The 26,600-nt window shown below is 41.6% G+C and overlaps 1 protein-coding gene across 1 annotated transcript in view; it reads right to left on the reverse strand.

Moving 5' to 3' along the window:
• Positions 1–26,600, reverse strand: part of LOC140195287 (histone deacetylase 9-like) — a 700,837-nt gene that overhangs the window by 121,000 nt on the left and 553,237 nt on the right. The window contains exons 10-11 of the mRNA XM_072253371.1: positions 20,779–20,882; positions 6,225–6,423 (exon numbers count right to left, since the gene is read on the reverse strand). Coding sequence (XP_072109472.1) covers positions 6,225–6,423; positions 20,779–20,882 — 303 coding nt within the window. The remainder of the gene's footprint in view (positions 1–6,224; positions 6,424–20,778; positions 20,883–26,600) is intronic.

The following is a 26,600-nucleotide window of genomic DNA, read 5'->3' on the forward strand; positions in this document are numbered from 1 at the left end:
CTATGGGTCAAAGTATTTGGTGAGTACATTTCTAATTCTTCTGGCTTCAGTCTCGTTGCCGTCTGTTCTGAAATTGTTAAGTTCTGCGAAGCGCAGAATCAAATATCGCCGTGATGATTGTACACTCTAGTATCAATTGTTTGGCGACAATAAAGTAGTAATAAGAATATTAAGAAGAAAACAATGAAATGCCGCGCTGTTGTCATCTGTTCCAGCACGTCATGACAGCAGTTTTAAAAAGCTCCGGTTACCCCGTACACACTGCAACGGATACTAGGCATTTTCAGATTTATTCACTCTGGAGACTGTTTCTGAAAATCTCCGTTTTCGGGGGATGAAAATGTTTTAGTGTGGACAGAGAGTCAAAACGAAGAGAAAAAGCTTCGTTTTCAAAATTATCTGGCGTAGTGTGGACGTAGCCTCAATTGTATCTAAAAGCTGCTCACAGAGATGTTATTATGTGCAAGAGAATCAAATTGTACTACCTACACTGCATTGCCACAAGACCCAATGCAAACTTCAGGAACAACATCTCATTTTTCATTTGGGTACAATACAGCCTTCTTGCTCTGTATTGAATTCTCCAACTTCAGGGAATTTATTTTCTCTCTCCGTATTAAAACTGAGCACTGGCTATAGATCACCCTTCTGCGATATCTTCCAGTAAGATGGCGGCGTATTTGGTCACATCGGCCTCTTCAGGTCCAATAAATGGTGCAAATGTGTGTCATGAACATTTTTCTTGTTGGACGTTGGTAATATAAAATACTGCAAGTCTGATTCATTGGTTGATTGGTGAGACCGATGGCCAGGGAGCTGCGTGGCCTCGGGTGTTGCACGGAGAGATGCTGTAACCTGTTACAGTCACTCAGGTGAGGAGCTACCTGAGGCAACCTGGGAGAGAACAGAGGCACAGCAGGTGCACTGGAATCTGTGCTAGGTTGGAGTCTGGCACTTCCAGGCCTGGTCCTCCGCAGGTGCTGCTCTCTAGTGTTCACTCCTTGGAGGACAAGCTGGATTGCCATCGTCTGTTGCTGACACAGCGCAGGATGATGGACTGCTGCATGCTTGTTCTGGTAGAAATGCAACTCCAGCACAACATCTCATGCACCATCAATCTTCAGGCTATGCCACCTGGGGACTTGTGGTAATATTATTTTTGTGGCTGTATGTGCTATTGTAACTACATGTGACCGTATGTACCATGCTTTGCACCTTAGCCCCGAGAGATGCTGTTCCGTTTAGCTGTGAACATGTTATGTGCATAGTTGAATGACAATTAAACTTGAACTTGAACTTGCTATTCTCCCAGTTTATCTCTCTCTGTTCCTACAGTTTGAACTATTGGGCATATTCAACTGTCCTCTGTTATCAACATACAGTATCACTCTTCTTGTCTAAGTTACTACATCCTAACAGTTCCTTTTAACTCATTTGACTGGGTGATCCCTCCAGTTCATTTCCCCAGCAACCCTGGCTCCATCCTATCACAAATATTCTCTTTGTCTCACCCATTACCATTTCAGCCACTTAAAACAATTTTTTTTCCCCTAGGCTTTCCATTTCTTTGATCTGCAACATTAACTTTTTTTTTAATCACTGGATCTGCTTGACTATCTGAAGGCCTGGTTGCATTTTCTGTTTTTACTTTAGATTACTGGCATCAACAGTTCTTTTTTATTTGATTCCTATCCATTCATACTCATACGAACACAAGTATGTTCAAATGGCAACCAGAAACAATTCTTTAATGAACAGAGAACGAAACAGAAAAAGAGTGCACCATATGGATTCTTGACCCTGGATCCTCATACGCCTCCGTAATAAAATTTTGGCTGGCTCTTTCATTCAATCTCCAATTTGCCACCTGATATCCATTTTCCTTAAATCCAAAAATCTATCAAATTTATTCCTGAATTCTGAGCATCCAATGAGGCGTACGAGGAGCCAGAATTACAAGGTGGGGGGAAGGGATGGAATACAAATTAGAATGTGATAGATGAAGCCAGATGGGTAATGAAGTGGAAGGTGATGGGTGAAAAAGGCTGGAAAAGAAGGAATCTGATAGGAGAGGAATGTGAACGATGGGAGAAAGAGAAGGAGAAGGGGCACCATGGGAGATTTTAGGCATGTGAGGAGATGAAATGAAGCAAGAAGGGAGCCACGGTGGGGAATTGAAGAGAAGGGCAGGAGGAAGGGGAAAATTACTGGAAGTTGGAGAAATCACTGCTCATGCAATCAGGTTGGAGGCTGCCTAGACAAAAGATGAGGAGGCCATGGACTGACAAGTTGGGATGGGACACCCCTCCCCACTCACTCTCTGCTTTTCACAGGGATTGCTCTGGGATATCCTTGTCTACTTGCTCCTCCCCACTAATCTCTCTTCTGGTACTTATCACTGCAAGCAGAAGAAGTGCTACACGAGCCTACTCATCTCCTCCCACACTTCCATACAGGCCTCTAGGTGACGCAAGACTTCACCTGCAAACCTGTTGGGTTCATATACTGTATCCTGCCATCACTATATTGGTAGTGACCTGACATAAATTACCAGATCGCTTTGTCAAGCACCTTTGCTCCACCCGCAAAGAGCAAGACTTCCTTGTGGCCAACCATTTTAATTCCAATCTGCATCCCCATTTCAACATGCCAGTCCATGGTCTCCTCTACTGTCACAATGAGGCCACTCTCAGGTTGGAGGAGCAACATCACATATTACCATCACATATGGTAACCGCCAACCTGATGGCAGGAAAATCAATTTCTCCAACTTCTGGTAATTTCTCCACCACTCCCCCTTAACTCTTCTTCAATTCCCCACTTTTCCCCCTCTTAACTCTACTCTTCACCTCACTTGCCTATCACCTCCCTGCAATGCTCCTCCTATTTCACTGTCTCTCATGGTCCACTCTCAGATTCCTTCTTCTACAGCCCTTTACCTTTTCCACCTATCACCTCCCAGCTTCTTACTTCACTTCCCATCCCCACCCATCTGGCTTCATATATCACGTTCTAGCTTGTACTTTGTCCCTTCGCCCCACCTTCTTAATCTGGTTCTCACCCCACCCCGATTCCTTTCCAATCCCGATTAGGAGTCTCAGCATAAAACAGCACTGTTTATTCATTTCCATACTTAGAGAAACTGCCTTTAACTTTAACGGTCAGCTACTACATTCAGATTTAATTTTTTTACTGAATCCCACCTTAATAAAGAATTTTGCTTATACATTTTATCTGAAGAAGATTTGTATTGAAGAGGCACTGCATAAGGTATTTATTCCAGTCTGTTCAGAATTCCTGAATCTGGATATTCTAGTGTGCAAATTATTCAAGCCATTTGCTTGTGATCTCTCTGACTGCATTGAAAGGAGATTATGAAGGAGATTATGTGGGCAGCAGATTAAGAATATTAATGATATAATCAGTGTCCCTCAGAATGGTCTCTGAAGATCTACTATGAGTATGAACTTTGGGAAAACGGTCTTTGCTTGTTTCTCTCTTTCCAGTCTCATGGGCAGACCTAAAGAATGCTTATCATTACAACACAATTACTTAAATTGCATTCAGCATTAGTACAGATAACGGGAACTGCTAATGTTGGTAATTGAAAATAAAATCAGAAAACACAATCATTCCGCTACTGTATATGAGAAGTTTGTGTATTCCTCCACCCCTCCCCCCGCTCGTGACCGCACAGAATTCCTCTGGGTATCTCTCACATTCCAAAGATGTACATGGTTGTAGGTTAATTGGTCACATGGGTATAATCGGGTGCTGTGGGCTAGTTGGACCAGAAGGGACCGTTATTGTAATGTATCTCTAAACTAATAATAAATAAACAGTGGCTGAAGCTTGACACATAAACACAAGTGTCATCTACATACTGAACTCAATCACTAACGCTTGGATGACTTTGATTCTGACACAGCTCTATGTTCACTAGCTGAATGAACTATACAGCTAGCGAACACAGTTATACGTGGCATGTCTGCTGCCATACAGCTCTGGTGACCTAGGTTCCATCCTGATCTCCTACTGTCTCTGTCGATCTTACCTGTTCTCCCTACGACCCCTGGGTGCTTAGGCTTTCCCCATATTTCAAAAACATCTGAGTTAGTAGGTTAATTGGCTACTATACCGTAACTTTCTCCCAGTGCGTAGATGAACAGTGGAATCTGGAAGGAGGAGGAGTTTGATAGGACTGCGGGGAGAATAAAATGAGCAAGGCTAGGATTTAGTTTGAATGTGTATTTAATGATTAGTACAGAGTCGATCAGCCAAAGGACCTGTTTTCAGGTTGTATCTCTCCATGACTCTCTCAGCCTCCTATTAGTTCTGAAGATATGCTTCACTTCTGTAGGAGGTAGCAAGCAATATTCTGGCAAGTCTGTTTAAGACAAGTTTTATTGCAATGCCAAGCCTTGTTTGACATCCGTTTTTACCGAGATTGGCTCTGATGTTGAGCTATTGCTTAGGAGGATGCCAGACAGAGACACAAGTAAAACGGTGACAAACTGATTGAAGTAAGTTTGAAAGAACATACCGTGAACTGACCTGTATGAAACTGATAATGCTTCACTATGTTTCTTACCATTGATAATCAAAGATCAAAATTTAAAGTCCACTTATCATCAAAGCATGTATACTTTATACAACGCAAACACAAGGAAATCTGCAGATGCTGGAAATTCAAGCAACACACAAAAAACGCTGGTGGAATGCAGCAGGCCAGACAGCATCCATAGGAAGAAGCACAGTCGACGTTTCAGGCCGAGACCCTTCGTCTTTATACAACCTTGAGATTCGTCTCCTTACAGGTAGCCATGAAACAAAGAAATCCAATAGAACCCATTAAAAACAAAAGAAGACTGTTGCCCACCCAATGTGCAGAGAGAGAAAAAACACAAATCATGCAGACAGCATTCAGAACAGAAACTCACAACGCCAGGCATCACTGTAGCCAATTCAGAAGTCCACAGAAGCCAGTTTAGAAGGTCTTAGTCCAGCACAGAGATGAGCAAACTCCACAGAGCAGTGAGCCAATCGGACCATGTCTCGCCTCTGACACTGACACCCCAACCATTTAAATCTGGCCCGGCGCTGAAAATGTCCAAACGTCAGGTCATTCCTTGCCTTTAGGCTTGGGCTCCGTCGCCTCGATAAGGCCAGTATCCAACCTCTCCAATTCAGCTTTCTGCTTAAATCAATCAAACCTCAGATCTTTCCACACCTCAGCTCCGTCGTATCGAATTGCCTTCAAGTCCACTCCAGCTCGAATGTGCTGCAACCGTTCTGCCCCATTGAGACTCCAGCCACACCCCAAAAATGCCACATTGTACAGGCAATTGCACTCAACTCCAACATGGAAGCCAAGGGCCACTGTCAGCAGCAATTGTTTACCAGAAAAAGTGTGAATAACAAGATACTTAGTTGTGTTTTTGTTTCATTGACCACCAAAAATTTTTCACTCAAACCAATAAGTAGCACCATCTTAAACCAGGTAATGAATTTCTGGCTGAGTTTATCAATAACAGATCAGTATTGAAACCATTCAATTTCACCTAAGCACCTTCCCAGCATAATATCCCCTATGTGAGTATTACAATAGTCATTTAAAATGCTTCATGAGATCATCCTTGATGCCCTGACCCAACACAGCAGACATCCCACTTCCAAGGTAGAATGATCATGCACTTCCTGCCATATTCAACTTTGAGCAAACCCTTTTTTGCTTTTGAAGAGGATATAAAATCATTAAATTTCTACGTTTATGAATTTCCTAGCAAGGAGGGGAAACCTGTGACACTTTGTAAACAAAATGACATATATACTACAAAGCTGCGCAATTCACTTTCTTTGGTAATCCAAAATACTCAAAAACGAACAACATATAATTTAGAATTTCCAACAGTCACGCTTACAGGTCCATTTCCCAGTAAGTTATATTTTGTATATTACTTCTGAAAGAGTGCAGAGAGGTTTTGTCTGCATATCTTTGATAACAATATTCTACATTTAATTATAAACAACATCCTTTCTTTAAGCTTTGCACAAAATACTGTAAGATGCCAACTTGAAAACAGAAGTAATATAAAAGAAGTATAAGGTTATCTTTTCTTATTTTTATGCAAAGTTCTGAAGCAAAGTTTTCATGAAAGCTTAGAGCAATTATGGTATGACCTTTCAGTGAGAATCCAAATGCTTCAGTTATCAATTCAACTCACCACCTGTAAGTGGACTCTGTTTCCGAGCTTGTTCCATCAGAAATACATGTTGTAGCAGAACCTGATGGGAGCTGTTAACCTTCCCATCAAAAGGAGCGGGTGGCGAGAAAGCAGATAAAGGAGTACTTCGTCTGAACTGTCCTGTAAGAGTTGATCCCTGAATGGTGTGTCTGTCAGAATTTTGGCTTGCTGTCGAGACCTACAAGAAATTTTTATTTTTTAATTAATATTTCATTAGAATGCACACCTTGTACACAATTCAATGAATTTACCTTTCTTTGCCTGTATTGTGACAACTGCCACATTGCTTGAGGTTTTGTGAATAGGCCTGAACCTATACTCAGACCAAGTCAACCATTCTCAAATGGGATTTTTTAATCTCAAAACTTAAAATATAATGGCTTCTTTGATGTCAGTCATGCCTCTTCTGTTAATATACTCACATCAGAGGTAAAAAGTTGAGGGTTCCAGTCATGCACTAAAGAGTTAAACGTAAAAATCTGAGTTAAAACTTTAGTGTACCATTGAGGAGGGTATCAGTCTTCTTGACTCTTCTGAGGTGCCACAATTACAAAACGATGTTAAAAAAATTTATTTCCCTTCGTGGTCATAAAAAGTACATTAACACTATTTCAAGGAAGAGCTGGGGAAATTATTCCTATTTCTCTTGCTGATATTCATCTTTCAAACAACATCACCAAAAAAATCTGTCATTATTGTATTGTGGTTTGTTTTGTTCAAATTAATTGCTCCTTCCTATGTTCCAATAGTATCTAGCAGTCAAAATACTTCAACGATGGAAACTATCTTAAACATTACAGAGATTAGCAAGAGGCATTCTATAAATATTATGTATTTTCCAGCTGAAGTTTGCTACGGTTTATATTTGTCTTTTGCCTGAAAGTGCATGGGGACCTTTAGCAGAATAAATGTAGTCCAGTCTCCCTCAGCCTGGACGAATGAAGTGCCTGCTACTGAGATACCCTTGTAGGGAGCACGTCTCTGTAACTTAGGAGAAAAAAGCTATAATAATTTTGAAGCTACCATTGCGTTCATGGACTGTGGACTTTTTTCAGACGTATGGTTTTTATATTCTATATTTTTTATCACCTGTCCCTTTTTCATTTTGCTGTGCAAGGGGATGGGGTTTGGGGGTTGGTGTTCTGTTGTGTTCTGTTATTTGAGCTGTGGAGGGGTTACTTTTGGGGATTGATGTTCCTGTTCCATTCTGTGTGGGAGAACAGGGATTTTGGAGGGGTTTGATGATCGGGATGCCGTTCTCTTTTGTATGGGGAAGGGGTGGGTTTTGATGTTTTTCTCTGAACAACTTTCTTTGTTTCATGGTTCTCTGAAGAGATATAAATTTCAGAGTTATATATGGATACATGCTTTGATAATAGATGGACCTTTGGACTTTTGAAGGTTCAAAGTACATTTATTATCAAAGTATATATATATTATATACAACCTTGAGATTCGTCTCCATACAGGCAGCCACAAAACAAAGAAACCTAATAGAACCCGGTAAAAATAAGTCCGTCAAACACCCGAAGCACATAAAAACCGTGCAAACAATATGAAGTAAGCAAATAACATTCAGAACTAAAGTTCACAAAAGTCAGTTCATAGCCATGAAGCCAGTCATCACTGCAGCAGGCCCACTATCCCATTAGTTGCAGGCCACCACCTTAATTCAGCGCAGAGGTGAGCAATCCACACCAAGCAGCTAGCTGAACACTGGCCCATCCTTCACCTCTGGCCCTAACACCCTGACATTTTCAATCTGGCCCAGTGCTTTAATTTTCTCCAAACTTCCGGTACCTCCTCACTCTCGGACTTGGGCCCTGCCACTTCATTATGGTCCAAGGACCGAGCCCTGCCACCTTGCGTCAGACCATACCGAACCGTTCTGATCTCGCCTGGTGCTTAAATCTGTGAAACAACGACTTGCTCCTTGCTCTCAAGCCTGAGCCGCACCACTTTGACTCAGACTCGCTTCGGATCTGCAGCTTCGAATTGGCTCCATGCTTGCTCCAGCAATGGCCGAACATTGTCTCATTTTTCAATCTTGGGCCTGGGCCCTGCCACCTCGTTTGGCCCATACAGGCCATGACACAACCATTCTGCATCTTCAAGACTTCAGTTAACACTGCAAAAATGCCAGCTCATACAGGTGTTTCAGAATGAAAGGGAAGTTACAAGCTATTAAGACCATAAGATCATAAGAGAAAGGAGCAGAATTAGGTCATTTGGCCCATCAAGTATGCTATGCCATGTCATCATGGTTGATCCATTTTCCCTCTCAGTCCCAATCTTTTACTTTCTCCCATTATCCCTTCATGCCCTGACTAATCAAGAATCTACCAACCTCCACCTTAAAAATACCAAGTGATTTGGCTTCTACAGCCATTGTGGCAATAAATTCCACAGATTCACCACCCTCTGGCTAAAGAAATTCCTCCTCATCTCTGTTCTAAAAGGATGTCCCTCTACTATGAGGCTGTCCTCTGATCTTAGACACCCACACCAAAGGAAGCATCCTCTGGACATCCACTCTATCGAGGCCTTTCAACATTTGATAGGTTCCAATGAGGTCACCCCTCATTCTTCTGAATTTCAGTGAGTAGAGGCCCAGAGCCAACAATCGCTCCTCATTTGACAAGCCCTCCAATCTCAGAATTATTATTGTGAACCTCCTTTGAACCCTCTCCAATGTCAGCACATCCTCCTTTCTTAGATAAGGAACCCAAAACAATACTCCAAGTGAAGCCTCACCAGTACTTTTTAGAGCCTCAAATTTACATCCTTGCTTTTATACTCTAGTCCTCTTGAAATGAACGCTAATATCACATTTGCCTTTCCCAGCATTGACTCAACCTGCAAACTAACCTTTAGGGAATCCTGCACAAGGACTCCCAAGTCCCTTTGCACCTCAGTTTATTGAATTTCCTCTCCATTTAGAAAATAGTCTATGCTTTTATTTCATCTACCAAATTGCATGACCATACACTTCCCGACACTGTATTCAATCTGCCACCTCTTTGCCCATTCTCCTTATCTGCGTAAGTCCTTCCATGGCCTCTCTACTTCTTCAAAACTACGTGCCGCTCCACCTACCTCTCCATCAGCGTCTGCAAACTTGGCCACAAAGCCATCAATTTCGCCATCTGAATCATTGACATGTAGCGTAAAAAGTAGCAGTCCCAATACAGACCTATGTGGAACACCACTTCTCACTGGCAGCCGACCAGAAAAGGTTCCCTTTATTCCCACTCTTCGCCTCACTGCCCATCAGCCACTGCTTTATCCATACTAGTACCTATTCTGTGATATTGATAACAGTGATCTTTTTCCAGAAAAAGTATGACGAATAGACTAGTTAGTTGTTTTGTTTGCTGCAAGCATGGCGTCACTGTGCTTTACCAGTGTCACCTTAATTTCTACTCGGATAGGGATTCTATTATTCCATTCCTGCACTGACGTTTGCACTTAAACCAAATCAGGACACTAGTTTCTTGGGGTGCCTGATACTGACTCATTATGAGTATCTAAGTTAATAAAGGGTCACTTCAATCAAACACTGATTTGGAAAATGATGCCCATATGAAAACTATAGTACACTGCATGTCCACTTTTCTGGAATGCTACAAAATATATTCTTCCAGTTCAGTCCTGGGAGCAGTTTCATTAACTCTGAAAGAAATCTTACCTATTAGGTTTTTGGGAGTCCAGATTATTTTCATTTCTCGGTCCCCTAGGGTTCTGCCATATTTGACATTTAACAGACTATTGTCCTATTCTCATTGGGCATGCTGGTTTCCGAAGAATTATTCAACTCTTTCCCAAGCAGGGTAATGATAACTCCCAAAGCAGGAAATCCCTACCTTGGCTTAATCAGGAGTCTGGTCCATGTCAGTGGCTTTATATGCTGCAGGCAGAACAAACACCAGAAGCCCAGGAGCTGGATTTCTTGATTTGACCTATGTTTTTTTGGCATTCTGTCAAACACCTGTTGAATTATGGTAAGCATTTGTGAAGTCAGCTGGCGACACTTTCACCTCTGGACATCTAAGTAGGTCTTAGATAGTCTGACAGCTTTATTAAACTCTAAAAAGGACAACTACCGGTACAAAGACATTTATCTCACTGTTTTTTTAATCAGATTTAATAATAATAGGCATCTGTTAGTCTCGTGAGACCATGGATTTGCACCTTGGAAGGTTTCCAGGGCGCAGACTTGGGCAAGGTTGTATGGAAGACCGGCAGTTGCCCATGCTGCAAGTCTCCCCTCTCCACGCCACCGATGTTGTCCAGGGGAAGGGCACTAGGGCCGATACAGCTTGGCACCAGTGTCGTCGCAGAGTAATGTGTGGTTAAGTGCCTTGCTCAAGGACACAACACGTTGCCTCAGCTGAGGCTCAAACTAGCGACCTTCAGGTCACTAGACCGATGCCTTAACCACTTGGCCATGCGGCAGCACAATCCGATTTATAGAACATTAAGTACCCGGAAGATGAAATTAGAAAAGAAATATAGCCTCAATGTAGAATTGGCTGATAATGTTCTTTTGCCTATTCTTTAAGTTGCCATACCATATCGTGTGGTGAAATTGATCTGAAAACATTCCGAAGTTGGTATTACTTTTGGCCTGAATTAAATATATCCAGTTTTCAGATTACTACAGTTTTGCTTGCAATTTTTTGGATTGGTGAATTGTATATGAAACTAAGAAATTCTGAATTGAAATATAAGGGAAAAATAAATAACCAAAGCTGAAAACTGGAAGGGTAACAATGGCACAGCTGCCAGTCTCTGGCAAATAATTTTGGGAGACTCAGGCTGTAGTGAATCGAGTCACTTGGTTTTGAAGCTGCCCCTAAACTACCAGACTCCGACCATTAGGCTTCTGCTACAAGTTGCAATGGAATGAAGAAAGGCCTGGAATCTAATCTACCACCTCCAAGCCATCATGGCACTGGCCTCAGTTCAGGAGCAAGCCCACCATTTTTCCTTCATTTTCTCCAAGTTTCATTTTGTCATAAACTCTGCGTCTAAAAGTGCAGTTAGGTAAATTGCTCCAGAAACTTCAATGGTTCTCTTTGATGAATTCACAATAAGAAACTACACTATTATACCATGTGAGCAAATATCCTGCCTCCAGTTGGTAATTCTTCCAGCCAAGAACAAGGACCAGTTCCATGGACTGATAATGGCCCCACTACCCTGGATTCATGCTAGAGCTGTGCTTATTGCTTAAGGTACAGTAGCAATACTACAATATCTATCTACATTATTATAGATAATCTACATGATAGATTATTATGTACTCCAACTAATGTTAGAGTTTCGAGAGAATAAATAATCCTTTGACTCATTCCGAGGATAAATCAAATGCAAGGAGGCAAGAGAGACAACAGGAGCTGGGATACACAGAGTAATATTTGGCAATGATGGTGATGTGTAGGGGAGATATATTGCATTCACTGATCCATCCCAATTCAAATGATATGGCTGCAACTGCTAGTGTGAAGGACAATGGGCACAACATGAAGCTCAACCCTTAGCTTTAGCATAACTCATTCTGAGGCATACAATGGAATTCACGAATAATAGGAGAGATTGGGTTGGGAGTGCCACAATGGATTAGAAATGGTTGTCAACCTGTATCCAAAGCACTAATTTTATGAATTCTCAGGGGCCCATCCATTTGTGAAGAAAGCATTCAAAGGAGGTACCAGTTCAGAGTAGCAATATACTGCATGTTTTTCAGAGTAATGCAGTTACAGAACAAAAGTGATGAACTGAGATCGAGGCCTGGGCCTACTATTCTGGCTGCTCCAGGCAGCGGATCTAAGGACTCTATCATTTGCATGATGTGTGTGTTTTTTCCCTCTTTCTCTGCACAGTGGTTATTATCTTTCTTTTTATAATTGGATTGTTTGGGTTTCTTGCTTTGTGGTTGCCTGCAAGCAAACAGATGTCAAGGTGTATAATTTATACATTCTTTGATAATAAATGTACTTTGATGTTGATGTTTAAAATCGGATTTTGATCTGATCTGAGATCAATACATACGATTAGATTTTCATGCTTATCTGGATATTGTGCAGCACCTATGTACAGCAGAGATAGAGAAATCTGGGGATAAGTTAGACAGCTCTCATAGAAACACTTCAACTCTCCTTCCATTGATGTTCATCATGCAGGCAGTAAGGATTTGCAATTAGATAGTGCTGGAGGTAATCTCAATGTATTGTAAAAGTTTTAGACACTAGCACAGTGTGTTTAGTCACTAAAGGTTATTGGCTGCTCATGATACATTATTCTTTAACACAATATTCTTAAGTTGACATCTTCAATATAACCAATACATTTAGTTCACATTGTCACGTATGTTTAGGCTGCTTGGCTCCTATACAGACCCATACAGGACATGAGAAGAATTTAAATCAGAAGAGGTAGATGCAGATTTTATAAAGTTGCACTCCTGACATGCAAAGTAAAGGAGACTTTGTTCTGATGTGCAGGAGGTACAATGATGATATCATATTGCATGCTACAGTCGCATTCCAGCTAGTCAGATATTCCCAGTGGAACTTCAGAACAGCTGTACAAAGGCAAGGATAACCAGGCAAGTCGAACTAAATGGAGAACGTGAAGACATGCTATGGAATCAATTTTCTCTCTAATTTATTTGAAAATAGATGGGGCCTGCAGAAATCTTGGCAGATATTCTGAGAAATGAAGTTCACAAACAAACAAATGAACAATAGCTGACCCTGAATATCAGATGCAGTTTCCCATTACTTCCCAGGCATGTATTATTTTCTACACATACAGATATTTTTGTTCTCAGACTGCCATGACTTTTGGGACTGTGCTTTCGTGCTACAGGTCAATGAATGTAGGTTCCGTTCCTAATTTCAGGCAGAGGCTTATAAGAGCTCACAATAAAACTTATAAAGTTTGAAGGGCCATTATTGGTAATTGCTAACATATATAATTCACTTAGAAGTCTTGCAGTTCATGATAGTTTTAAAATGCTCCTAAGTCACGTGGGAAATTTAAACATAGCTTCCTACATTCTTAAAACGGCCAACATTAATCTTGTGCATTAAACTGCAAATAATGGAATCTGTGAAGGAATTATGAAAGTGGTTTTATGATTGACGTGATAAAGCTGTGGAGACCATTCTTGCTTAGTTGTTGCAATTCTATCTAAAACATTTTGCCCTTTTGAGCTGGTGTACATTACCTTTGATAGGCAAAGCTAATCGGGAGATGAAAAGAAGCTTGTAATGAAAGAAAAATATAATCACTGATTCAGTTCTGATGAAAGGTCATTGACCTGAAGCATTAAAGTCCTTTCTTCATAGATACTGTCCAACCTTGTGAAAATTCTCAATGTTTTCATTTATTTTAAATATTGTAGAGCTATTCTATTGCGGCAAACTGGCATAATTAAGAAATCCATTTCAAGTTCTGGAAGCAGCTCCAGCTTCTGGAGGACATTATGTTTAATTGAGATAACTTGGGAAAACATGACGACAGTGTGGTTACATTTGCTTCAGACATGTATAACATACATTCATCAACTGGACATTATTGTTTATTTTCAGCTGTTGCCTGAGGATGATTGTGAATGTCGCATTGCAGAGGTTTTACACCAGATATCTTTTTTTTCTCTCAATTCCAGTCCCTCAGTTCAATTATATTGTTTAGAATCATTCCTTGTGAAGCTGTCCAGGTAATGTGCTGTGAGGCCTGCGGTTGAAAGGAAAACAGTCTGCATTTTGTCCACAAACCACATCACATCTCCTGAAGCATTACCTCAAGTTTAAGTGACAAACTGACAAACACATTTATTGAACATTAAATTGGTAAATGCATGCGATGGATCATAGTGGCTGGAGACCTAATTATTTCTACACAGAGTGGCAGAAACTTGCACCCATTGTGCAAAATCCTACTGTGAATGGCTGTTCAGAGCAGACTGTGAGTTCCTATAGGCTTTTAGACAGTTCTTTCAATTACCTTATTTAAATATTTAAATTAAGTAGAGCCTCCAATCAAGCATATGGTCAAATGAAACCCATAAAGTGCATTTGAAATGAATATATGGAGGGGGAAACAAGAGGTCCATGAACCAGTCCTCATTAGAGGATCAGAGGCGGAAAGGGTCAGCGACTTTAAATTTCCTCCGCACCATTGAGCACATCTACACAAAGTGTTGTCATGTGAAAGCAGCATCCTTCATCAGGGACCCCCAACACCCACGACATGCTCTCTTCTCACTGCTGTCATCAGGAAGAAGGTACAGGAGCCTTGGGACCAACACCACTGGGTTCAGGAACAAATACTATTCCTCAGACATCAGGCTCATGTACCAGAGGGGACAACTTCATTCAACTTCACTTGTCCAATCATTAACTTGTTCCAACAACATAGGGATTCACTTTTAAGGACTCTTCACGTCATCTTCTCAGTAGTTATTGCTTATTTATTTTTATTATTAGTTCTTTTCTTCTTATCCACACATTTTCTGTCTCGTGAACGGTGGTTGAATGCCCAAGTTGGTGAGGACTTTTCATTATTTCTATTATGGTTAATGTTTTATTACGGATGTATTGACTATACCTGCAAGAAAAGGAATCTCAGGGTTGTATATGATGAAATATTGTACTTTGATAATAAATTTACTTTGAACTTTAACTTCAGATAGATGTATGAGGTATTGCATCTGTTGTGGGATACCACCTATCTAAACAAAAGGGTTTAATTGAATTAGCTGGCAAGATGGCACTGGTGAACCACAGCGAGATGTTCAAGGCGCTTACAAAACTTTCAAATATACTTCTTCAGAACTACTCTCACTGCAATATGCATCCGATAATGTCCCCTTAAGTAACGTAATTTTCTATCATCTTAACGAACCAGCAATTTCACCACCTTCTGAAGGGCCCAGTGGAGCATGCAGGTACATGTAAGTGGACAAAGGTACATCACCATGGCCAAGACAAAGGGGGGAGTGGAAGAATCCAAGCTCAACTGAAAGAGCATGGACTGAAACTCCCTCCACCTGAAATCTTGTCAGCAAATGTACATAAGTGTGAAGGAAAGATTGCAGTGTCATTGGGAAATAAGGAATTGTTGCATTCTGTGTTTCATGGAGACATGGCTCACTTATGACATGCCGCATACATCAGTAAGGTTTGAGTTCTGCTCGATACACAGGATGGACTGACTGGACCACTGATTTGAAGAAGGCAAAAGGTGGGTTTCTATCTGTCATGATAAACTCTCTGTGATGCTTAGATGCAGTGGTCTTGTTGTCCTTCCAACCTGGAACACCTAATCATTAAGTGCCCACCAATCTACTTACCAAGATAGCTTTCCTCCGTAATTCTTCCCAGAGTTTACATACCGCTAAAGGCCGCTGTTCTTCAGGCACTTATGATATTGAGTGCTGCCACCAGCAAATAAGAATCAGTTTACTTTGGTACTTTTCAAATCATTGCCAGGGAGTTCAATCAGGCTTGCTTGAAGAAATCTCTGCCCAATTATCATGAACATATAACCTGCAATAACAGGGTCCAAACACACTCAGCCATAGCTATGCTACGGTTAGGAATGCCTACCGTTCCATTCCTAGACTGCGTTTTTAAATATCTGATCACTTGGCTGACCTCCTCCTACCTGCATACAGGCAGAGGGTAAAGAGCAGGGCTCCAGAGACAAGGACATTGAAGGGGTGGTTGCAGGATGTAGAGGATTGGCTACAGATTGCTTTGAGTCAGTGGACTGGGCTGTGTTCAAAGACTCATCAGAGGATCTGAATTAATACACCCATGTCGTGGACTTTATTAAAGCAGTTGTGGATGAGTGTCTCCCCACAAAATCATTCAGAGATGTCCATAAACAGAAGCCCTGGATGAACCATGAGATCTGAAGTCTGCTGAGGGCCAGATCAGTGGTATTCAGGTCTGGTGATCAAGCCAGATACGATCTCCAGAAGTCCATCTCATGTGCAAAGTGGCGATCTGGACCAAACTTGAATCACTGAAGAATGCTCAACAGTTGTGGCAGGGCTTGAATGCCATCACCTCTCACAAAGTGAAACCAAGCAACATAGGTGACAATAGGACTTCGCTCCCAGATGAGCTCAATACCTTCTATGTTCGCTTTGACCATCAAAAATGGAGGAATATTCACAAACTCCCAAACCCTCAATGACCCTGTGATTTCAGTCCTTGAGGCCGATGACAGAGCATGCTTCAGGATTGTGAACCCATGGAAAGCATTCAGCCCAGATGAGGGATCTGGCCAACTACTAAATACCTGTGCTGATCTAATGGCTGGAGTGTTCACCGATGTCTTTAACCTCTCAGTTTGGTCACCTGCTTCAAGCAGGCTTCAATTATGCCAGTCCCCAAGAAGAAAGTGGTAACCTGCCTCATTCACAATCACCCAATCACTTACATCCACTGGGATGAAGTACCTTGAGAGGTTGGTGATGAAACATATCAACTCCTGTCTGAGGAGCGACTTGGATCCACTCCAATGTGCCTATCACCACAACAGGTCCACAGCAGATGTCATTTCATTGGCTCTTCACACAATCCTGGAACATCCAGACAGCAAAGATGCATACATCAGGATGCTCTTCATCGACTACAGCTAGCCTTCAATATTATCATCCCATCAAAGCTAATTAATAAGCTTCAAGACCTTGACCTCAATGCCTCCTTTTGCAACTGGATCCTCAATTTCCTCACTTGCAGACCCCAGTCAGTTTGGGTTGGCGAAATCATCTCCTCCACAATCTCATTCAGCATAGTTGCACCACAAGGCTGTGTGCTTAGCCCCCTGCTCTACTCGCTTTATACTTAAGACCGTGAGGCTAAGCACAGCTACACTGCCACATTTAAATTTGCTGTCATTGGTCAAATCAAAGGTGGTGATGAATCAGCATACAGAAGAAAGACTGAAAATTTGGCTGAGTGGTGCTACAACAACAATCTCGCACTCAACGTTAGCAAGATTAAGAAGCTGATTATTGACTTCAGGAGGAGGAAAGCGGAGGTCCATAAGCCAGCCCTCGTTAGATGGAGATGGGCAGCAACTTTAAATTCCTCTGTGTTATCATTTCAGAGGACCTATCCTGGATTCAGCACATCGGTGCCGTTATGAAGATAGCACAGCAGAGTCTACTTTCTTACAATTTTGTGAAGATTTAGCTATTTTGCTATTTAAAACTTCGACAAACTTCTATAGGTGTGTTCTGTAGAGTATATTTTATCATGGCCTGGCATACATCAATTCTCTTGAACAAAAACGCCCACAAAAAGTAGTGGATACGGCCGGGGGGATTTTTTGTATTATGTTTTTTCGTGCCATCTTTCTTGTTTTTTTGTGTGCGGGGGAGGGTGATTTGGGGGGGTTGATGCGTCTGTTCCGTTGTTAATTGTTTTTTGTCTGGGGAGGAGGGATTTGGGGGTTATTGATCATGCTGCCATTCTTTTCTTTCTTGGTTGCATGGCTACCTGGAGAAGGAAAATTTCAAAGTTGTATATTTTGATAATGATTGAACCTTTAAAACTTTTGAGTACATCTACATGTAGCCCTGTTGCAGGAAAGCAGCATCCACCATCAGGAATTCCACCCCCCCCCCCCGCCCCCATCATACAGCCCATGCTCTCTTCTCGATGCTGCCATCAGGAAGAAGATATAGGAGACTCAGGATTCACACTACCAGATTCAGGAACAGTTATTACCCCTTAACAATCAGGATCTTAAACCAGAGGGGATAACTTCTCTCAACTTCACTTGCCATTCACTGAACTGTTCCCTGGAATAGGATAATATTCTGAATTGAAGTGCTGCTGGATTTATACCACTCTTTGAAAGCTGTGCTTTTAATAATGCCATCAATCTGCATAGTTATAACTGGTCAAACTTCCACTATATCTCATTGCAGTTACATGCAGTAGGAACTAATTCCATACATACTTTTGTTTTTCTTAAATAGTAGCTGAAATTTTAGCAGCAAGGACAGGATAGGTGGCTGAATTGTTTTCCAATTAGATCAATTCCAGTCCCCCATGTTCTACTCTGCATTCAAAAACACAAGAGAAGGTTACACAGTTTCCCTTTTATTCTATTGCTTCTTGGGGGCTCCCGGTTGTAACATGACTCTGACCACAGAGAAGAAACCGGGATGTAAAAGAACACCCAGTGTAACAGTGTAGCAACAATCATTGCTTACTTCCCAAACAAAAAAGCATCTGTGATTCTAAAAGTGAGACACCTCCTTGAAGGAAACAGCATACGGGATCCCGACCTGACAGAATTATAATAATTTGTCACCTCCGTTTTTGAGACCTTTAGGCTCAGAGATATCAATTATCCTGGACAAAAAAATAACATTAAAAAGCAAGCAACGTATACCATGCTGTTTCTCTTGCAGGCTTTGGTTGGTTCTTAACATGAAGGATAACACAGAGTGTTTTTGCTCAAAGCAGAGCCTCCCACTGAGGCTTTATGGGGGCATTCTGACAAGAAACATCAGGTCACAGAGTTTTTACACATACACAGATCACTGAAAACAAAGGTGTCATAATATTGATTGTCTGCTAATGCAGGAAATACCCAGGATTTATCGAGGCCTCAAAATACACCGCCACTTTGAAATAATTCAGTATCTAATCAGTTTAAATTTTTAAAAAATTCATTGAGTTAGCAAGCTAATAATGTAATAACTTTAATAATTAATAATGATTGATAATTAATGTAACAGCTGAGACACAAACAAACCAACGCTCAAGATACTGTGTTCAACATGCATAACACAAGTCTATTAATTTGTGCCTATTAATTCTCTTAAACCTTTAACTTTGGAATATTCTTTTCTGCCAGTGGTACATGAATTTATTGCAACTTTTAAAATAGGCACCAGTTTTAACTTGTATAATATTTGACATAAATTTCATAATGATGATAGTAGGGCAGGGTAATTGAGGTAATAACAGAAAATGTGTAATTCTCAATAATCTGTCTTGTTCTAGTCAACTATCCTTGTCATACTTTTGATGAAGTAATGCTACCCCAGGCTACAAAGGCTAAACAACGAGATGTTAATTGTAATTGCAGACTTTAATGTACTGTTATTCAAAGACATGCTTTCTATCAGGTAACATCTGGGAAAGTGATTTTCTACAAATTCCTATCACATATATAGACTAATAGATTGCAGACAATGTTTAAGGCTGTGATTTTGCTGAGGTGCACTGATAATGTGATAAACCACTGTCCTGAAGCTCAGGCTGCTTGAGAAAATCACAAAAACGCAGATTAAGTTACTGTGTTAAACTTGACACTGGCTATTTATTATTGTACACAACACCCAAAAGATGTTTTAGTTCTAACCAATAGGTTTGGATTGTCACTTCCTTTTGATTTCTGGCAGGTGTTTTCAATTTACTTGTACAATGAGCTCAGTGGCACAGGTCAATAAGGAAGAGTAATGAGGGTGATAAAGTGATAAAACCTAAAGTAATATGGCATCACCTGATGGTTCGGTGACTCAGCCATTGTAGTTGAGTGGTAGCTATTATGGGGCTGATGTCCATTAGCAAACAACTATCTCCCTACTGCTGAGTAAAGTGGCTTTACGTGTGGCTTATGGGCCCTTCTTGGCAAGCGTGACTGACACTGCAAACGTTTCTGAGGTACTGTATCTATAAAAATTAAGGGTCAATCTCATATGTAGTATTGAGAATACCTTAAGCAAGGAATTCCACCCCCCCCCCCCATCAATGCAGATACAGTATCTGAATAATTTTCAAATTGTGTGCTGTAGCACACAGCTCTGGTTCTGCATATATCTATGAGTAGAATACATTTTACCTATTTTTATCAATAATATTCTTATAAGCTCAAAACACTGCCTAAAGAAACCACTCTTCCAATGTCTCCAGATATTTTGGCAGAATTGAGTGTTAATCCATTGAGCCTCCTGATCTTCGTGAAGCAATGGGGTAATTGTGTTTCTTTTCTTCACCAACAACCCATCCCTGGTTGTATACCTGTACACTTTTTTACCTACTGAATCATTATGAGAAATATAAGATCTTTTTCATGCTTCTCAGCAAAAGAATCATGCATTGGCTGTCATCAAAATCCCACTGTAGACCTAAGTATAACTGTACAGAGCACTCATCTATAAATGATATCGCAAAGGCTGAGGGGGGTTCAAACATCAAGCGGATGAGTCATTCACAGAACTTTGACAGCACACCTTCAATCTCAGCTGTTTTCTATCAAGCTGCCTTTTCCAATGCTTTATTGTGTAAATTATTCCCCAAGAATTTTCTTCAGCGGATGTCAGTGCCAAAAATAATTTAAAGGAAAAGAAAACCATTTGAGTGAAGAGTGAGCATGCGAGAAGGTGGAGCAGATGAGTTGGTGCTTTTAAGATAGGTGTTGTGAGTGTAAAAACCAAAAGCAAAACTTAACAATGTACAATGGCCAATCATATAGAACTTTAAAGTTTTACCTCAACAGGTGAATTTGATAATCCGTTCTCCACTGACATGCTACTGGAATTACTGTTGGGTGAGCTTGGACCAGATCCTGGGGCACTGCTGCACACTGAGGAATCTTTAAGAAGAAAAGAATAATCATGTCAAAAGCTCTAGCAGGACAAGGTACCCACAGTATAAATGATACCAGTAAAACAAAGACTTCACAGTCTCCTTATTTTATGCCGCAAGCAGAATCTGAAGAATGTTTACATTTTCTAAAAAGGTCTTGTTTAGTATTTCAAGCTGATTTAGATTTTCTTTTTATCAAATCCAGTGTATTTTTTGGGAGTTTTCATCAGCCCAAACTAAAATAATGAGGATAGATTCTAAACTGTCTCTTGATTTTTCTCAGAAATTTAAAATGTGATTTTAATTTAACCTTAACATGACTCACAAGAGCATCCTGTTCTCTGAGGACTAGCATCCATCGTGTGTGAGCTAGACTAGAAGTGCTGGCAGGCCTTTGAGACATCACTACTAAACTACATCTTGTTCCCACTAGGTGACCGACCGCATGTATATACGGCATGTGTATTAGTTAGAAACTGGAAGGCTGGCTAACATTTTTCTTCCCTTATCCCTTGTGTACTCAGACTTCTATCACTACACTGGCTGAAGCTGGTGAGCTGAGCACAACTCAAAGACCAAGAATATCTGCACAACACAGCACCGGGTCTTGCAATACATTTTATGTTTATGTAATAGACGGGAGAACTGCCCCACTCTGCCCATTCAAACAGACTGTTGTCTTGTGGGTGACTTGCAACAGTTTACAGATAGGTCCTATTCTATTTACTGCCAATAGATGGGGCCTGTGCAACAGAAATATTTCACTTGCCTTATCCAAATGATTCTTGGATAATACGTTAGTGATACAACTACTTAGCATTAACTCTGAGTTGACTATCAGTAAAACGACTGTCTATCTTTAATCCTTCCTTTAAAGGATTTAAAAATTAAAATATCAAAATCAATATTCCCGAGTTACTTTGAGCCTGTCTTTGAACCTAAGGATTCAGATGATGCTCTCACTAACCATTATGTCTAATTATTTATGGCCATAGTGGGTATGGTGGATACAAGACCATAAAACCATAAGCTATAGGAGCAGAATTAGGCCATTTGACTCATCGGGTCTGCTCCACTATTCAATTATGGCTGATCCTTTGGGTCCCTCCTCAGCCCCACTCCCTGTAACCTTTGATGCCGTGTCCAATCAAGAACCTATCAAGCTCTGCTTTAAATACACCCAACGACCTAGCCTCCACAGCTGTCTGTGGTAATAAATTCCACAAATTCACCACCTTCTGGCTAAAGAAATTTCTTTGCATCTCTGTTTTAAATGGACACCCCTCTATTCTGAGGCTGTGCCCTCTTGTCTTTGACTCACCCACCATGGGAAACATCCTTTCCACATCTACTCTGTCTAGACCTTTCATCATTTGAAAGGTTCAATGAGATGCCCCCTCATCCTTCTAAATTCCAGCGAGTACAGACCCAGACCTATCAAACATTCTTCATATGATAACCTTTTCATTTCTAGAATCATCCTTATGAACTTCCTCTGAACCCTTTCCAATGTGAGCACATCTTTTCTCAGATGAGGAGCCCAAGGCTGTTCACAATACTCAAGATGACACCTCACCACAGCCTTATAAAGCCTCAGCATCACATCCCTGCTCTTGTATTTGAGGCCTCTTGAAATGAATGTTAACATTGCATTTGCCTTCCTCACCACCGACTCTACCTGCAAGTTAACCTTTAGGTTGCTCTGCACAGAGACTCCCAAGTCCCTTTGCATCTCAGACTTTTGCAGGACTGGTTATCTAAAAGCCTACTGACACAAATTCAAAATAATGCAGGGAAAAATGATGACCACAAAAGATTGATTTAATAATCCATCTGATCATTAAGGTCCTTCAGAAGGCAAAATCTGCCATTCTTTCTTGGTCCGGCCTATTTGTGACTCCAGAGCAACCATGCACAAGGTTCCGAAATGCCGCTCTGTTCAAGGGAAGTTAGGGATGAGCAATGAATGCTGGCCTAAAGAGAGATGCCCAAAACATGAGTAAAAAAAAGAATGGATTTGGTGTATTCACCCTTCTAGCATGTGAGGGCCTCATGGCTCAACAAATCAATCTTAACTTCCTGAACAATGTAATTTTTTTTATCATCAGCTGCCGCTAGCATTAAAATAACATCAACAGTCACGGCTATAGGAGGTGTCACAGCAGCTTTAAGTATAAATGCATTGATTGCCTTATTAACTATTGTTCAGAGCTATTCAATTAAACAATAATGAAGTGTTTTGAGCAGCTAGTAATGAATTGCATCAATTCCCATCTTCCTGCTACACTGGATCTTTCAAGTTTGCTTGTCGTTCTAATCTGTCCATTGATGGTGTCATAGCCCTTACACTCCACTCCATCCTGTCCCAGCTGGAAAATGGTGCTTTTTGAATGGCAGAATGCTATTTATCGACTTGAGTTTGGCATTTAATATAATCACCCCTCAGAAGCAGGTGGGTGAACTGTTCTCATTTGGTTTCATCACCTCTCTCAGTAAATGTATCTTGGACTTCTTGAAAGAGTACTGTCAGCCTGTGTTGGCAACAACATCTCTAGCTCCATCATGCTGGGCATTGGTGCCCCTTAAGGCTGGGTGCTCAGCCTGCTGTTGTTCATGATGCTGACATAACTGTACTGCTAGATCCAGTTCAAACCGCATCATCAAGTTTGTTAATGGCACAACAGTGGTTGGCCTTGTTAGAGCAATTTTGGGTAGATGATTCATTTACACTTAAATGACTTCGGCCACCAGTCTTCTGTTTGACAAAGTACTGTGGATTGAGTTCACAACAATGCATTTCCTAAAGGCTGTGAATACTGGAATACTAGCCCAGAAGCTGCAGATGGAAGTGTGAAGTTTACAGGTCGCTTTGAAGACAGCCTTATCTATACTTTATAAATATGAATTGTCCTCTATGTTAGCACGTAAACTACCAAATAAATGTTTTGCGGATTTAACTTGCACTCCTAAAGGCTGTGAGTACCAGCCCAGACATACGGGCGACAGAAGGAAAAGATGAAGTCAGAAGGTGTGATGTTTTGTATGTAGCTTCAAGAGAAAGCATTGTCTATAACTTTGCAAATAGGGATTATCCTTTGTGTTTAGCAAATAAATAGCGAGTCCACATTGGGCTAGCAGACCTTTCCACCGAAAGCGTCTCCGTCCGTATGATGCCTGCTGTACCTTGCGTTGTCGAATAAAGAAGCTGCTTGGTATCTACCAGTGACTCTGTCTCTCCGGTGATCTCATCCACGCCATAACATTTGGTGTCAGGAGTGGGATGTCTTTGTGACCCGTCGTGTGGCCAGCATTCCTGGCAGTCCAAGCTGGTGAGTATTTTTCTAAAATAGCACTTATGCTTGGATCTGTTCGGGTCGGTGGTACACGGGAACACAAGGTATCACGAACGCGGAGAGCTGAGCTGGTAGATATAAAAGTAGTGCGTTGTGTGCATGTGTGTTTATGTAAGTGAGGAAACTTTATGTGTTAACTTGGTGAGACGAAGCCACCAGTTGTGAAAGGTGGTAACTGACGGTACGGTTCAAGATGTAGGGGCGTGTATACTTTTCAGGGAGCTACATTTTAGTGTATGTGTTTGCAAGTGTGATGCAAAGGAATACAGCAGGCATCATGAGTTCAGGTACTCAAAAGTGGCAGATTGTGGAATACATACTCTGCAGTTTTAACTATATGCTGTTTAACTGATACGCGTCTTTGATATTTTGCGTAGTGTGGGGATATCTCAGGGAGATGTTTTACACAGATAGATCTACCAGAATGGCACCTATTGAGGTCAGGCAACATCAGGTTGAGAACCCTGACGATCCGAGCCAGCCCTTGACCTTGATTACAACCATTCATAAGCCCTTCACCCCTGTGGAGAAACAGAGCCTCTTGCCTGAGTTGCCCTCACTTAAAGTCACCTGTGGGAATTCAGAATTCTGGCACAAGCTCGAGGAAATGGTTGAAGTTCACCAGATGCACTCTAAAGATATACACGCTTTGGTAAAAGCGAAGTGCCGAGGAATATGTGGGACAGGATGGCTCAAGGGATGCAGGATGGTACATGGACAACAACTGGGAGCACCAGTAATGAAGAAAGATATCGCTCTTTTAAAGGGGAATTGAGGCAGTGGCTGGAAGGAGGCAAGAGTAGCTGGGGAACAATAATGGCAGTGATTCAAAAAGCTAACGAGACAGCCATGGATTATGCAGAACGTAAATATGGAGCATATGAGGAGTATTCAGGGTTGGATAATGCAGGGAGGGATGACCCAGTCTTCCTAAAGATGCTGAAGGAAGGCCTGAGCTCAGACCACCAGGAAGTTTTAGATTTAGGCATAATGGTGGGGTCCAACTACTCTGTGATAGTTTCCTGGGCCAGTGAGGTAGACCAAAGAAAAGGCAAGAGAAATCGTAAAATGGGTATAGTGGGTGCAGCTGCTGTGATGTCCTGGAGAGTTTGTTTTGCTTGCTAGCAGCCAGGGCACATAGCAAAGGACTGCTAGACCAGGTATAAGACAGTGAAGGAGTTGAAATGCTACAGCTGTGGCCTACCGGGACATGGCTGGAGACAGTGTCCAAAAGAGAGGGGGAAAACCCAGGCGAAGGTCACGGCAGACACCCAGTCACTCACCCCATCAGCAACCAGTCTGACTGTCGATCAGATCAAAGAGCTAAAACAGCACCTCTTAGGGCAGAAAAAGATGTGGCAGTGGGCTTCACTGCCAGTGCTGGTGACCCGCGGATGTACACAACGGCATTGTTAGGGGGACGGCAATGCAATATGATAGTGGACACGGGCATCGGTATCGATAACAGACCTACCCTTATCAACAACCGGACAGACCAGTTATATCAGGGGTGTAGGAGGGAAAACAGTAAAAGCAGAAAGAAACGAGTCGCAAATACTGGAAATCGGGGGAGTGCAGATTCCAGTGTATTTCTGGGTATGTCCAAATAATGAGGGCACAATCCTTGGAATAGACATCCTGAGGGAGGCAGGAGCTGTTGTAGATATGGGAAAGGGAGAAATAATATGGACGAGTCAGGGGCAGCGAATGCGCACAACCAACAGAATACACAACCTGCCTAGTATAGTCGCAGCTGCCCTGATCATCAGAGACTGCAGCCCGTATGGGAGTTCAGCAGTTCCCAGCAGTGTGGGCTACACACAAGCAAGATTGTGGTCTAGTAAAGATAAACCCAGTTAAAATAGAGGAGGGTCTGTATAAACCCCCGAAGCAGGACCCTATACAAACTGACACACTGACCGCTGCTCAGGGTATAGTGAAAGAACAAAAACACCAGGGGATATTCAGAGAGACTGCAGCTATTCCAGAACATAAAGTTTTCCCAGTTCCTCTGAGGGAAGATGTTACTGTGAATAAAGCAGGGGAACAAGAGGCAATTCAAGTTGCAAGTGTGCAGGAGGAAACGACAGAAGCCAGCTTAGTAAAATGATATGAAGAGGTAGAGGCAGAAGAGAACGAAAAATGGAGGAGAAAAGGAGCAAAGGAGGGATCAGATGGGAGCTGGACACATGGGGAGGGAAGAGTCACGGTGGCCCCACCCTGTATTAGACAGATACTACTAAAGTTATATCATGGGGCAATGCATCAGGGAAGGCAGAGCATGATAACCCTTCAGCAGGACTAGTGGTGGCCAGGGATGGTGGGGATGTTGAGAAATTCTGCCACCGTTGTATCATTTGTGCTCAGCATAA

The sequence above is a fragment of the Mobula birostris genome, chromosome 3, assembly GCF_030028105.1.
Source record: "Mobula birostris isolate sMobBir1 chromosome 3, sMobBir1.hap1, whole genome shotgun sequence".
NCBI lineage: Eukaryota > Metazoa > Chordata > Chondrichthyes > Myliobatiformes > Myliobatidae > Mobula > Mobula birostris.